The sequence below is a fragment of the Ruditapes philippinarum genome, unplaced genomic scaffold (assembly GCF_026571515.1).
Source record: "Ruditapes philippinarum isolate M1 unplaced genomic scaffold, ASM2657151v2 ctg1296_1_1_1_1, whole genome shotgun sequence".
Lineage (NCBI taxonomy): Eukaryota > Metazoa > Mollusca > Bivalvia > Venerida > Veneridae > Ruditapes > Ruditapes philippinarum.
The window spans coordinates 71,217-84,995 of NW_026855956.1; the positions used below are offsets into that span (position 1 = coordinate 71,217).

The 13,779-nt window shown below is 32.2% G+C and overlaps 1 protein-coding gene across 1 annotated transcript; it reads right to left on the reverse strand.

Moving 5' to 3' along the window:
* Positions 1-623: 623 nt before the first annotated feature.
* LOC132744937 (putative inhibitor of apoptosis) lies at positions 624-3,287 on the reverse strand. The gene is made up of 2 exons (XM_060733729.1): positions 3,114-3,287; positions 624-2,843 (listed from the first exon to the last, which is right to left on the reverse strand). The coding sequence occupies exon 2, from the start codon at positions 2,837-2,839 to the stop codon at positions 1,520-1,522; it is 1,320 nt and encodes a 439-aa protein (XP_060589712.1). The 5' UTR covers positions 2,840-2,843; positions 3,114-3,287; the 3' UTR covers positions 624-1,519.
* Between the last annotated feature and the right edge of the window lie 10,492 nt (positions 3,288-13,779).

Below are 13,779 nucleotides of genomic sequence, written 5' to 3' on the forward strand. Positions count from 1 at the left end.
TTAAATTTTGAAGTGGCCCAAATTAACTCATCTCTAGTTTGATTGGTTTTAATTAAAGTGTATTTAACAATTCTGTTTGTTATAACAAGTTGCATATAACATATTTAGATAAACGTACAAATGATGTTAAGATTTATTTCTTTTTGCGCAACAATCAAACTTTATTTTTGCATTATCATTTACATATACTAAGCTAAATAACAGGGGTACAGCAAATTCAACTAAAATTAAAATACTTAAAGTGATCAATAAGATTAATAAAGAATGATAGTAATATGTTGTTAAGAATAATGATATCAAGAGGAAAAACAACGAAAAACAAAACAGACATAGAACAAACAAAAATAATATTACAAAAATACAAACTTGCATTTGTCCAACTAACAATTTTTATTCCATATCTCCCGATATCTAATGCAAATTAGTTATCCCTTTTATATAAATCATTTGTACATAAATACATGTGCATGAATAATGATCGTCCTTCCAGCCAAGAAATTAATAAACTCAATAAAGATTATGCATATACAAATTGAATAAAAGTACAGGCTTAGCAAAGGATCATTTTACATTGTGTATTAAACAGAACAGGACGTTTTTTTTTTCTTTTTTTTCTGGGGTGGGGGGGGGGGGGGTCTATGTAACATTTACAACTCACATTCATACACAAAAATACATAATAAAAGTTCGCATTGAAATAAGTGTTTGATTCTAATATAAAACAATAAAAAATAGGAAAAATAATGCCAGGCACAAATCGCAACCTAAAATGAACACAAGCAAAACAACCGCCATAGAAAAAAAACGCAATTATGCTGCAAAGATAGACAGGCAATTTCCTTAGTAATTCTATATAATTATTCATAATTTATTACATTAACATTACATAATTATTTAGTGAGTCACGATTAGGTTGGTCAGATATCACTATTTTTAGAGAATATGGAAATCCGAAAATTGTTGATACAAGTTTCTATATTTAGATTTAATACGAGATATTTATGAGTATACTGTCACACTGTTTATAAAAGTCAATAACAATGCCTTACTTTGGTAATTTCTAAATTAAATTTAACATTTTGAAAGCTAAATTTCATTTGAAACCGAGCACCATTTTTTTCTAGAAATTCTTTGAAGATACCACATTGAACTGACTAGGTTTATGTCAGAATTAATTATAAATAAGAAAGTTTATGAATACATGTATGTTATAGTAAAAAGTTCAAAACTATGTACAGACAATATTAAGCACAATAATGATAGACCATACATGTTATGTTCAAAGTGTGTGTTCCCGCCATATCGAAAATGGGTAAATGTCGTACCATTCTATATAATAAGCCACTTTTCATGGACACCCACTCACATGTGTGAGTTCAAAATTCAGACTGATGTAGAAAGCGCATATAGCGACTGTCATAAATAAACTTTCCTGCCGTAATAAAACTATATAAATTGTAAGCAATGTCTGCAGGTTATCAACCTGTTAACCGTAGACAAATAACTCTGCGATTTTAATTTAAACAACCATTAAAGCCCGAACAGTCCCTTTTATCTGAGCTCTGCATATAGCGCATGTAGACAACGCCGAAATACATTGAGAACAACTAGACATATGGCCACAAGGTAATGTTATAATTGTGGCAATCTTATCAAGACATATCTTACATAAGACAGGATCTTTTAGTTTTCTATTTTCTTCCAGTAGTTCCATTTTATTGACCTCTGCTTCTGAATCGTCCGATGAATCATTTTCTAAACAAGCTGTCTCCGTAAGTTCGGTTAATGTTTGTCGTCGTTCAAGTTCGTCTTTTATCTCTTCTGTCGCTTTAATGAGATCTACGCCAGAAAATGTTTCTTTTTTTTCTTTAAGTATTCTTTTAACTCCATCTCTAAGAAGGCTTTCGTCTGCGCAAAAATCCCTAGCAGCCATGACAGCAGTTTCATTTCGTTTCATAGCAAGTTTCACTCTATCTATTAGCACATCGTCATCACCATCAACTTCATAGTCACTATCACCTTCTCCGCAAATGTGCTTAATGTACGCAACACCTTTACATTGACGAATATGCCCACAGTGTGGAAAATATAAAGCATGTTCCTTCCAGGGATCAGAATCATCGGACCAGTCTTTGAAGGCCCCTCCACAATAAAAGCATCGTACAGAGTCTCCAACTCCGGTATATGCAAAACCAGCATCTACTAATGTACTTACATTGACTTTGTTATCTTTCGGCCAGTTTTTGTAAGATTTTAACCTTGATTCTTGAGTCGCATATTGTCTATATTTTGGATTGAATATAACAATTCCTAACCGATCACTAAACGATTCCTTGCTTTGAGCTGGCCCATTAGCACCTTGTCTCGAGTTGTTCTTAGTAACTTCTTGGTTTCTATTAGATTCACTTTGACCATCTGTTCTTGTATCAACTGAATCAGTTTGGTCTGTGTTTAAACTAGTTCTCTCTGGTCTTAGACCATCAGCATTCGTTAAAATTCCATCAGAGGTATTTCTTTCCGCCGCGTCATCAATAGCATTACTAACATCTCTTTCAGGTACATTTCTTTCCGTTGTAACGTCCTTAGCGTCGGCCATGTTTCTTTTAGTATTTTTTCTAACTTTCTTCTTACGGTTTCTTAGACGACAACCGGTAGTATTGCTGCTCTCAGTCTTTAAATCAGTCGTTTTGACATCCGATATTTGTTGGTTACTGTCAGCTTTAGCAGAAAATGCTGTTTCGGACAGTTCCGACAGTTTATTTGTCTCAATGATTTCCTCCAAATTTGATTTCCGATAATTGTTGAAATTTTTATCAAGCTTAGACAAAACACCCGCCATGTGCCTTTAGGGAAAAAGAAAAATATTTGAATTACATTTTGTACGCATATTTATCTTGTGTTTTGAAATTAGAGTAAAATATAGTTTATTCGCATTGAATCTGAAAGATTAAAAACACATATATGCACACACATGAGTTGAAACAAATAAATAAAATTCAATTTGTAATTACGTCTTGCTTTAAGAATATATATCGAGGGAAAATGTTCATTTTTGTAAGAAAAAATAGTACTAATATTTACAGCTACATTTAGGAAAAAAACAATTCTTATACCTGTAGATCTATATTTTATATACAAAATCAAAATATTTTTATATTAAGCACAAGACTATAACTATTTTTTTTTAAATAGTGAGAGAAAACAATATGAATTAAAATGCATTCCAAGAAATAAGTATTATTTTCGTATATCTTATTTCTGTGTTATCGAATTGGCAATAATGAGCGTTTGTGTTTATGTACTGTACTATATACTGCGCAAATCGGAAAATCCTCAAATTTATAAATAGGACAATCTATTTATAGATTTATAGAGGATACCAGTTAAACTCATGATATTAAACTCTCTTGTATTTCATAACTAATACTATATTGCTAAAGACAATATATATTTAATTAAAATTTGATTAACGAATTTTAAGTTGTACAGCATGTATGCATACAAAAAGTAATAGCGAAACATTGTACGATGGGGCGTAGCCCCCGAGTATTTATAAATCAGATTGCCGAGTGTTTTTAAAAATCCCTGATGTCATAATAAACCAAAGGAAAAAAATAACCAATGAACGAGCATCTGAATATGATATTTCTATCGCTTTCCCTTTCTCTATCGTCACAATAAGTAAACCCCAGCAAAAATGAGCCAATCTTTATATACAATAAATCACAATATTTAGTAAGAAACTAAAAATGTAAAGGAATTAACACACGGTCAGACATAATTTCAATCATAAATTTACCGAAGTATAATTTTATCGAAGTATACTTTATTTTCATTTCAATGTCAATAGATCGATATATACAATGTATATAATTATATTCATTATACATTATCAAAGATTACACCCTCTGTATATGTTTACATCTATAAAACCACGTGATATATTGCTAGAAGTACATGTACTTTTAATTATTACTGGTACAAAAAAAATATATATACATTTTTGTATTATTTTTATTTGTCTAGATTATTAGTACCAACTCCGAGATAATTAATCAATAAAAGCCGTTCCGATCGTTATTCTTTTTTCCATTTCTAGGATATTTCATAGTGATTTTTACGAAAATTAAAATAGTTTCACGGGATAATTTTTTCTTCGTTGAACGTCTGATAAGTTCTCCAAATGATTCGTTATCTAACGGCAGTTTCGCAAACATTTTGAGCATAACGGATGTTCCAGGTTTGTGGGTCAATAACGATAATTAAAAGGACTTTGGTTTCCCAATTTCCGGCAGTTTGTCTTGGTAACACTACATTCTCGGGGAAAAGCAATAATAGATATGGTCAGGTGCAGCTCCAAAATGACATTTCAGGCGAAATTCTAAAACAGTTCATTAATCAAAGCACTGAATGTACTGATGGGGAGGCTATGACAGAATGTTTCAGACTTATAGTTTCTTTTCTTTTTGCTTAAAATGTGCTGTTAAATAAGAAGATATGTACATTGCGCCATTTATCGTTCAACCATTCATAAATATGGTAATATTGTTGACTATTCATTTTGTTAATATTCCAGAACATTTCATTGAGGTCTACATTCGGACTGTTAATCATGCAAATTTTGAAAAACCTAAAAACCATTTATAAATGACATACCAGCAGGTATGACGACTGTTCATTATAAGATCATAATACCATTTTACAACTGACGGTTCCTTATCAAAATATTCTAGGACTGTTCATCATAAATACTTTATGTCATTTTAATATCATTGAATGATAATAACATCTGCAAGTTAAGCAACATTTTAATTGACTATCAAATTATGATTCGTTGCCCTAGAATTGAATAAACTTTTTAATTACACAATACGGAGTCATTCATTTGATTGAAGACTGATCTTTGCGTCTTTCTCTGAAATAATTATTTCCTTGTTAAAACATATTTGACCACATATTTCTGTCATTTAACTGTTCACTTTACTTCGGAATCCGATTTTTGTTGTACCGATGTATTTTGTAGTGAAAGTCTTAATATATCCACTAATCTCATAATTAGAATTAGACAGGTCAGGGATTTATATTATGTTTACTTATCTACGCTCATTTAAATCCCAATAGAAACATTCGAATATTTGGGGTAAAAAACATGACCAAAGTACCTAGTAGTCGTTTACCCGGTGGTGATCCCATTAAACTGATTATAGATTCGTCAAAATCGACAATAATGGTAATTAAAGGTTATTTTAGAGTGAAGGTCCAGTTCTGTCTGGTCAACTTGAAGATCTTGTGTTTTAAGTATGAAGACAATGGCATATTTTAATAAGTGGCAACGGCAGTGCGTTTATATAAATAAGTCATCACTGTGAAAAATCATTTATAAGTAGAGTCCTTCAAAATATTCACCATGGACCTCTACACACTTTTCCAGCCTCAGAATCCATTCCAAAAAGCATTGTTGACCTGTTCTTTGGGTATACTGTTCATACACTGACAGAGAGCGCTTCCGACGGCACTACGGATTTCGAACGGGCGACCGCGAAGACAAAATTTGATTCATAGATTTAACCAAAAGTCACAAGGAGAGAGGTTAGGACTATAAGCGAGATGTAGCAAAACCTCAATTCTCTTCTCCTCAAGGATGACCGGTGTGCAGGTGCATTATCATGGAGTTATTTAATCATTGAGGACCTTGAGTTCTTTGTAATGTAGTGATTAAATGCAGCAGTGAGAACATGGTCACGGTAAAATGTTCATGTGACACTGCCCCTCTCAGGCACAGCGACACTATTCCCAGTGTGGCAATACCACGTGACATTGACTTCATTTTCGGCATCATTTCCAAGACAAATGTTGCTCGATTCGGAAAAGAAAACAGCCGTAAATATTTTATTTCTGTACCAATTTCTTTGGGATATGCACCAGTCTACGGGGAAAAATATAAGCTTTCCATAGAATATTGGATCTTCGTCAGTATATAAGCCGTTTTATCAAACACTTTGCCTAACCTTGGAAGTTGCTTGTATTAGAGCGGGCTTCAGTTGCAAGCTATTTCGTTTCTGGCGTTATCTGGTCTACGCCATAATTAAAAAGTAAGGTTTACATCAACCGGGAGTACGGAAGGCAAAACTCTACCTAAATATGTTCATATTTTTATTATGAATGACATAAATCTTACATTTTACTTCAATTGTCAAATCTGGCACCAGTTTCAAGTCGAAAAAAAGGACTACAGTTTAAAGCCGATTTTAGAATCCGTTGCAAATGCGAAGCAACATGCCTACAGTTCTCTTTCTACAATTTAGTTTTTCATTGTTGATCTTTCACAGAGAGATTATGAAAAAACTGATTGTTCCTTAAAGCAACAACACTTACTTGTATCGCAATAGTGCACGTCAAATCACGTAGATTTAGTCCTGTCGGAAAATAATGTTTGGTTTCGTTTTGAAGATGTTTAAAGTATTGCTCATCTTTTCCTATGTAGTTAAATGTGTTTTATTCTATTTCACAATGGCGAAATTGATAAGAAATATATGTGCTCTCAGTGAGAGAAAGAGTTAATATAAAAACACTTTGTATGATATGGAAAGGGTTACACTTTAACGCGAGTGTTGTTAAGCTAAAGGTATTTTTTCAGTTTATTCTGACAAACACTGACACTCGTGAATGTGACGAACAGGTTCTTCTGTCCTCAAAAGAGAGACTTTTAAAAGGTATATATTTTTCTGGAATTGTTGTATAATAAAGTTCTATAGAGTTTGATAAACTAAAACACAATTTGAACTTGGAACTTTGCCTTGTAAATCTGATAGAATTGTTACTTAGTTGCATTGCTTATAATTCTCTATTTATCAAAAAGACCCAAAATAACCATGAATAAGAACGAGAATGGACGCCATGTGGAGTAAACAAAGTAGAAAATAGTTAACAGATAAATGATTTTACAAACCAACATCCATCGATCAAAATCAAATTTCTTGAAACAAAACATTCAACAAGACGGAAATAACAAAGATTATCAATAATTATATAAATATTTACATTAACATCTGTAATAGCAACATCGGCAAGATCTATGACTGGGGTCCATATGCCACTGATGCGTCCATTGAATAATTGATAGCTAACATAAGCTTAGTAAAATTACGATTGCATTTGAAGAGTATTTTCAATTCTTATCCTTCAACTGTCAAATGACTTACTTCTTTATTTACATATCTGATAATTCACTTATTTAGTATATGCGTCACGTTTATCATGTTTTAGATTTTAATGTGCGATCCTTTTTTAATCTTAAAATGCTACAAAAAGGCTGTTTAGGACATTTGCAGGTCATGCCGCGTGCAATAATCCATGCATTTACAGCCAATGGTCACATCGATAAGAAATAGTCCCAAATAGCCCTATCGTTTTTATTCAGTTGAAAGAGACATTATTGTTAAAAAAGTTCTACTCGATTTAAATGTTTTCAAACCACAAATATTCCGTTCCCTTCCTCTCTTTACAATGTATATTGGTGAGCTCTCTGATAAAGCTGAGTTGACTGATATAATTAACTAAATTTGTCAGATATGCAGTTCATCAACAGAAATAAATGCAATTATAAAATAGATAGTGTTTAATAGTGTTCTTAAGTTAACGAAGTTATATCCAGTTCACGAAAACGGTTACCGTGGGTATGAAAACAGGATGTAGAAATATTTTTTATCAACGAGTGCCACTGTGTTAAAAAGCTTAATCTATCATACTAAAAGATTGCTACAGGTTCTTTATATATATACAAAGGCTCTTTACAAAAGAAAAACATTTGACTTTAAAATTGCCGCGTCGAGACGTAACCCTTTTTACAGCATACAAATCGAAGTGATCCGGAATGTGCACGTTCATTGGACAGGCTAGCTAAGTCAATCAGAGCCTGAAACATTTTCAATTTTGCCGTTTTAGGGGAAATTTAGGGTTTCTGTTTTCTATTCCATGTTTAGTATTGCTACATGACACAAATAAATGTTTCATAATCATTACCTTGAAAGAACAATGATTAAAGAGTAAATCAATTTCTTTACAAATACTGCAGTACAGACAACAATTTTACTACTTTTAAAATCACTTCAATATCGCAGCGAGGAAAAATTATTTAAATATTCATTTGTGTTTATGTAAATTGTATAGAAAATAAAAAGTTTTTCATGGTTAACATAATTATAGAAAGAGAACGGTAGGCATGTTGCTTCGCATTTGCAACGGATTCTAAAATCGGCTTTAAACTGTAGTCCTTTTTTTCGACTTGGAACTGGTGCCAGATTTGACAATTGAAGAAAAATGTAAGATTTATGTCATTCATAATAAAAAAATGAACATATTTAGGTAGAGTTTTGCCTTCCGTACTCCCGGTTGATGTAAACCTGACTTTTTAATCATGGCGTAGACCAGATAACGCCAGAAAACGAAATAGCTTGCAACTGAAGCCCGCTCTAAAACAAGCAACTTCCAAGGTTAGGCAAAGTGTTTGATAAAACGGCTTATATACTGACGAAGATCCAATATTCTATGGAAAGCTTATATTTTTCCCCGTAGACTGGTGCATATCCCAAAGAAATTGGTACAGAAATAAAATATTTACGGCTATTTTCTTTTCCGAATCGAGCAACATTTGTCTTGGAAATGATGCCGAAAATGACGTCAATGTCACGTGGTATTGCCACACTGCCATCACTGTCAAAAAAATAAAGTGTACATAACTTTTTAACGCTCCTGTTACGTCGAGCAACAACTGGCCGATCGTTTTTACCTACACACATTATGTTACTTGGTTTATTACTAAAGCCACGTTTCATCCCCTGTGACAATTTCTCTCATCGTCTATGGTCTCAATCTTTGAACCTAGTCAATAAGGCAGAGGCTTTTTCAACCCGCTTCCTTTTCTGCAAATGCGGGATCCAACGGGCACACACTTTCCTTCATTTTTCTTTCAAGCTGGAAAACACATATGACGCACTATCTACTATGGTTTTATTTGAGTGCTGATGTCTTTTTTAGAGGTAGCGGAAATTGGCCGCCAAAGGCAGGGATCATTCATAACATTAGTTCTACCTTCCTTAACCATTGGCACCCACCTGGCAATTGTACGATATGGAAGGATAATTTCTCCGTAAAATTAATCTAGATCTGTTTTATTTCTGAGGCGCAAAGCACGAATTTTCAATAAGCTTTGTTTCACTCTCAAATCACAATACAACTCGGCCATGTTTACGAAACCACATGTATTTAAATGACCTGCTGAATTTTTTTTGCACGTGCAAAAATAGACTGTTTCATGTTAGAAAAATCATTATCTTTCAACTTTAATCATGGTTAAATTGAGTTGTTGCCACTAGTTAAAGTATGCCCCCCTCGCAACAACAGTTATGGACAATAATAGCAAACAACAAAACATTTGACCTTGAAGGTCATTTAAGATTGAAGGTCAAGTTCAGTCTGGACAACTTTAATATTAGTCTGGTGTTACAATCCATTCACAAAAAAACAGAGTGTCAGACTCTTTCAGTGATATGTGCACCTGAAATAGTGCAAATGTTAACAAGTTTTTCAGTATTTGGGTTGTGACCTAGATTCTTTTACCCCCAGGTGACCCATATTCAAACTGGATAATCTTCTGAACAACCTTTTTAAATTTCCTGAAACAGTAGCCTTGACCTAAACAACTTTTCTTGCCAAATTTCCAGGATATTTAGACTTAAAACAGTTGTCTCTTTGTACAGTGTAAACAAGGCCTTTTCTGTGGCCACTTTTTAGACCCCCAAGTGACCAATACTGGAACTTTGAGCTAGAAATAGTTAAAACAACCTTTCTGACTATTTCCAGCACATTTGTACAGAAACAGTAGCCCCTAGTATTAACAGGACTTTTCTATCTATGGTTCCAGTGACCTAATTGTTAATGCAATAAGTGCGAGCTTGCTCAAATGAAACAAGAGCCATGTCAACATGGCCATCCCCCGCCGAATGTGTTTGCTCATTGGAAGAATGTATATGTAGTACAGCAGAATAATTCCATTTTAAGAGGTCTTTTGGTAATGAAAACTGATGGCTATAGTGATTACAGATTTGAAACCTATGTGAATTCTCATGGCTGAAAATAACAAAGGGCAATAACTGAAAAATAATGCAGGGTAGGTTATCATTCTTGTGTGCTGCATCCCTCCTCAGTAAAATCTATCCACCTATGAAGTTTCAAGTTGATACCTCAAATACTTTTTGAGAAAAAAATTGAATTGAAAAATTAAGTATGAAAAATAACAAAGGGCAATAACTCTAAAATTATAAAAGGTAGAGTTATCATTCTTGTGCACTGCACATCTCCTGAGTTAGATCTATGCACATATGAAGTTTCATAATGATATCTCAAAGGCCTTTTGAGTTATGCTCTGGACAAAAATTAATTTTGAAAAATAAAAAAAAGGCAATAACTAAACAATTATGCAGGGTAGTTATCATTCTTGTGCACTGCACTCTTCCTCAATGAGATCCATCCACCTATCAAGTTGATAGCTCAAATACTTTTTGAGATAAGCTCCGGACAAAATAGTATGAAAAAGGACAAAGGGCAATAACTCAAAAATTGTGCAGGGAAGAGTTATCATTCTTGTGCACAGCATTCCTCCTCAATAAAATCTATCCACCTATGACATTTCATGTTGACATCTCAAACACTTTTGAGTTATGCTCCACTCAGGTGAAAAATTAGGTATGAAAAATAACAAAGGGCAATAACTCTAAAATTATGAAAGGTAGAGTTATCATTCTTACCTCCTGAGTGAGATCTTTGCACCTATGAAGTTTCATTTTGATATCTCTAAGGCTTTTTGAATTATGCTCTGGACAAAATTAATTTTGAAAAATAACAAAGGGCAACAAGAGCCACCGCCGGGCGGGGGCAACGCTCGACTTTTTACTTTTTCTAAACGCAAACATAGAAAGGTTTGAACATATATTAACGTTTCCTTTTTATAAATTTAGTTGGTCTGTCTTGTCACATTAGTTTTCTTTATATATTTTGTATATATATGAATAGAAACATTAAGCATATTTCTAAAAATAGCAACAGTACGCAATTTCTTAAAATAGCAACATGACGCAATTTCTCAATATAGAAAAAATGACGCAATTTCTAAAAATACAAAAAATGACATAATTTCTAAAAATAAAAAATTGATGCAATTTCTAAAAATAGCAACAATGATGCAATTTCTAAAAATAGAAAAATTGACGCAATTTGTAAAAATAGAAAAAATGAAGCAATTTCTAAAAATACTAAAAATAGAAATGATGACGCAATATCTAAAAATAGAAATTATGACGCAATTTCTAAAAGTAGAAAAAATGATGCAATTTCTAAAAATAGCACCAATGGCGCAATTTCTAAAAATAGAAATTATGACGCAATTTCTAAAAATAGAAATTATGACGCAATTTCTAAAAATAGAAAAAATGACGCAATTTCTAAAAATAGCACCAATGACGCAATTTCTAAAAATAGAAATTATGACGCAATTTCTAAAAATAGAAAAAATGACGCAATTTCTAAAAATAGAAATTATGACGCAATTTCTAAAAATAGAAATTATGACGCAATTTCTAAAAATAGAAAAAATGACACAATCTCTAAAATTAGAAACAATGACGCATTTTCAAAAAATAGCAACAATGACGCAATTTCTAAAAATAGCACCAATGATGCAATTACTAAAAATAGAAATTATGACGCAATTTCTAAAAATAGAAAAAATGACGCAATATCTAAAAAAGCACCAATGACGCAATTTCTAAAAATAGAAATTATGACGCAATTTCTAAAAATAGAAATTATGACGCAATTTCTAAATATAGAAAAAATGACACAATCTCTAAAATTAGAAACAATGACGCATTTTCTAAAAATAGCAACAATGACACAATTTCTACTAAAAATAGCACCAATGACGCAATTTCTAAAAATAGAAATTATGACGCAATTTCTAAAAATAGAAATTATGACGCAATTTCTAAAAATAGAAAAAATGACACAATCTCTAAAATTAGAAACAATGACACATTTTCAAAAAATAGCAACAATGACGCAATTTCTAAAAATAGCACCAATGATGCAATTACTAAAAATAGAAATTATGACGCAATTTCTAAAAATAGAAAAAATGACGCAATATCTAAAAAAGCACCAATGACGCAATTACTAAAAATAGAAATTATGACGCAATTTCTAAAAATAGAAAAAATGACGCAATATCTAAAAAAGCACCAATGACGCAATTTCTAAAAATAGAAATTATGACGCAATTTCTAAAAATAGAAAAAATGACACAATCTTTAAAATTAGAAACAATGACGCAATTTCTATAAATAGCAACAATGACGCAATTTCTAAAAATAGAAATTATGACACAATTTCTAAAAATAGAAAAAATGATGCAATCTCTAAAAATACTAAAAATAGAAATTATGACGCAATATCTAAAAATAGAAAAAATGATGCAATTTCTAAAAATAGAAATTATGACGCAATTTCTAAAAATAGAAAAAATGATGCAATCTCTAAAAATAGAAACAATGACGCATTTCTATAAAAAAAAAAAACAATGACCCAATTTCTCTAGATAGAAACAATGACGCAATTCTATAAATAGAAACAATGACGCAATTCTATAAATAGACACAATGACACAATTTTAGTTATTGTTGTTGTTGTTGTAAATATATATATATAGACACACACACAACAATAAATATTTAAATATGGTCATTTAATGCACAAATCTGAGAAAATTCAGTAATTTAACCTTCAAGGTCAAGGTCATTTAAGAGCCCAAGCAAAGTTGGGTTTGATAAACAACAAGGTCTGGTCCTTAAGAATGTTCTCTTATAATATGAAGTTGATCCCTTCAATAATAGCAAAGTTACAGTCAGTGACCGCCAAAACAATGAAAATTTCAATAATTTGACCTTCAAAGACAATGTCATTAATGTGTGAAGGTCAAGGTCTTTCGGTATATCTTTAACAGTAATCTTTGAAGATTATTATGTTCAAGTTTCAGGAAAATCCATTCAAAAATAACAAACTTACAGCCAATAAAAGCCAAAAAAATGAAAATTTCAATAATTTGACCTTCAAAGTCAAGGTCATTTATGAGTGAAGGTCAAGGTCTGGCTGGTTATTTTTAAGGGATATCCTTAAAGATTATTATGTTCAAGTTTGAAGACAATCCATTCAAAAATAACAAAGTTACAGCCAATAACAGCATGAACAAGCAAAAATTGGACTTTTTACCTTGAAGGTCAAGGTCATTTATGGATGAAGGTCAAGGTTAGTGTGGTCTACTGAAAGGTCTTGTCCCAAGGGTTGTTGTGGCCAAGTATGAAGACAATACACAAAGAAATAAAAAAGTTATGATCCAGGTACAAGTTTTCGGACGGCAACGGCAACGCCGACCTGACTACAGCAATACCTCTATTTTTTTTTCAAAAAAAAAAGTCGAGCTAATAACTAAAAAATTATGCAGGGTAGAGTTATCATTCTTGTGCACTGCACTCCTCCTCAATGAGATCCATCCACCTATGAAGTTTCAAGTTGATACCTCAAATACTTTTTGAGATAAGCTCTGGACAAAATAGCATGAAAAAGAACAAAGGGCAATAACTCAAAAATTATGAAATGTAGAGTTATCATTCTTGTGCACTGCACACCTGAGTGAGATCTATGCACCTATGAAGTTTCATGTTGATATCT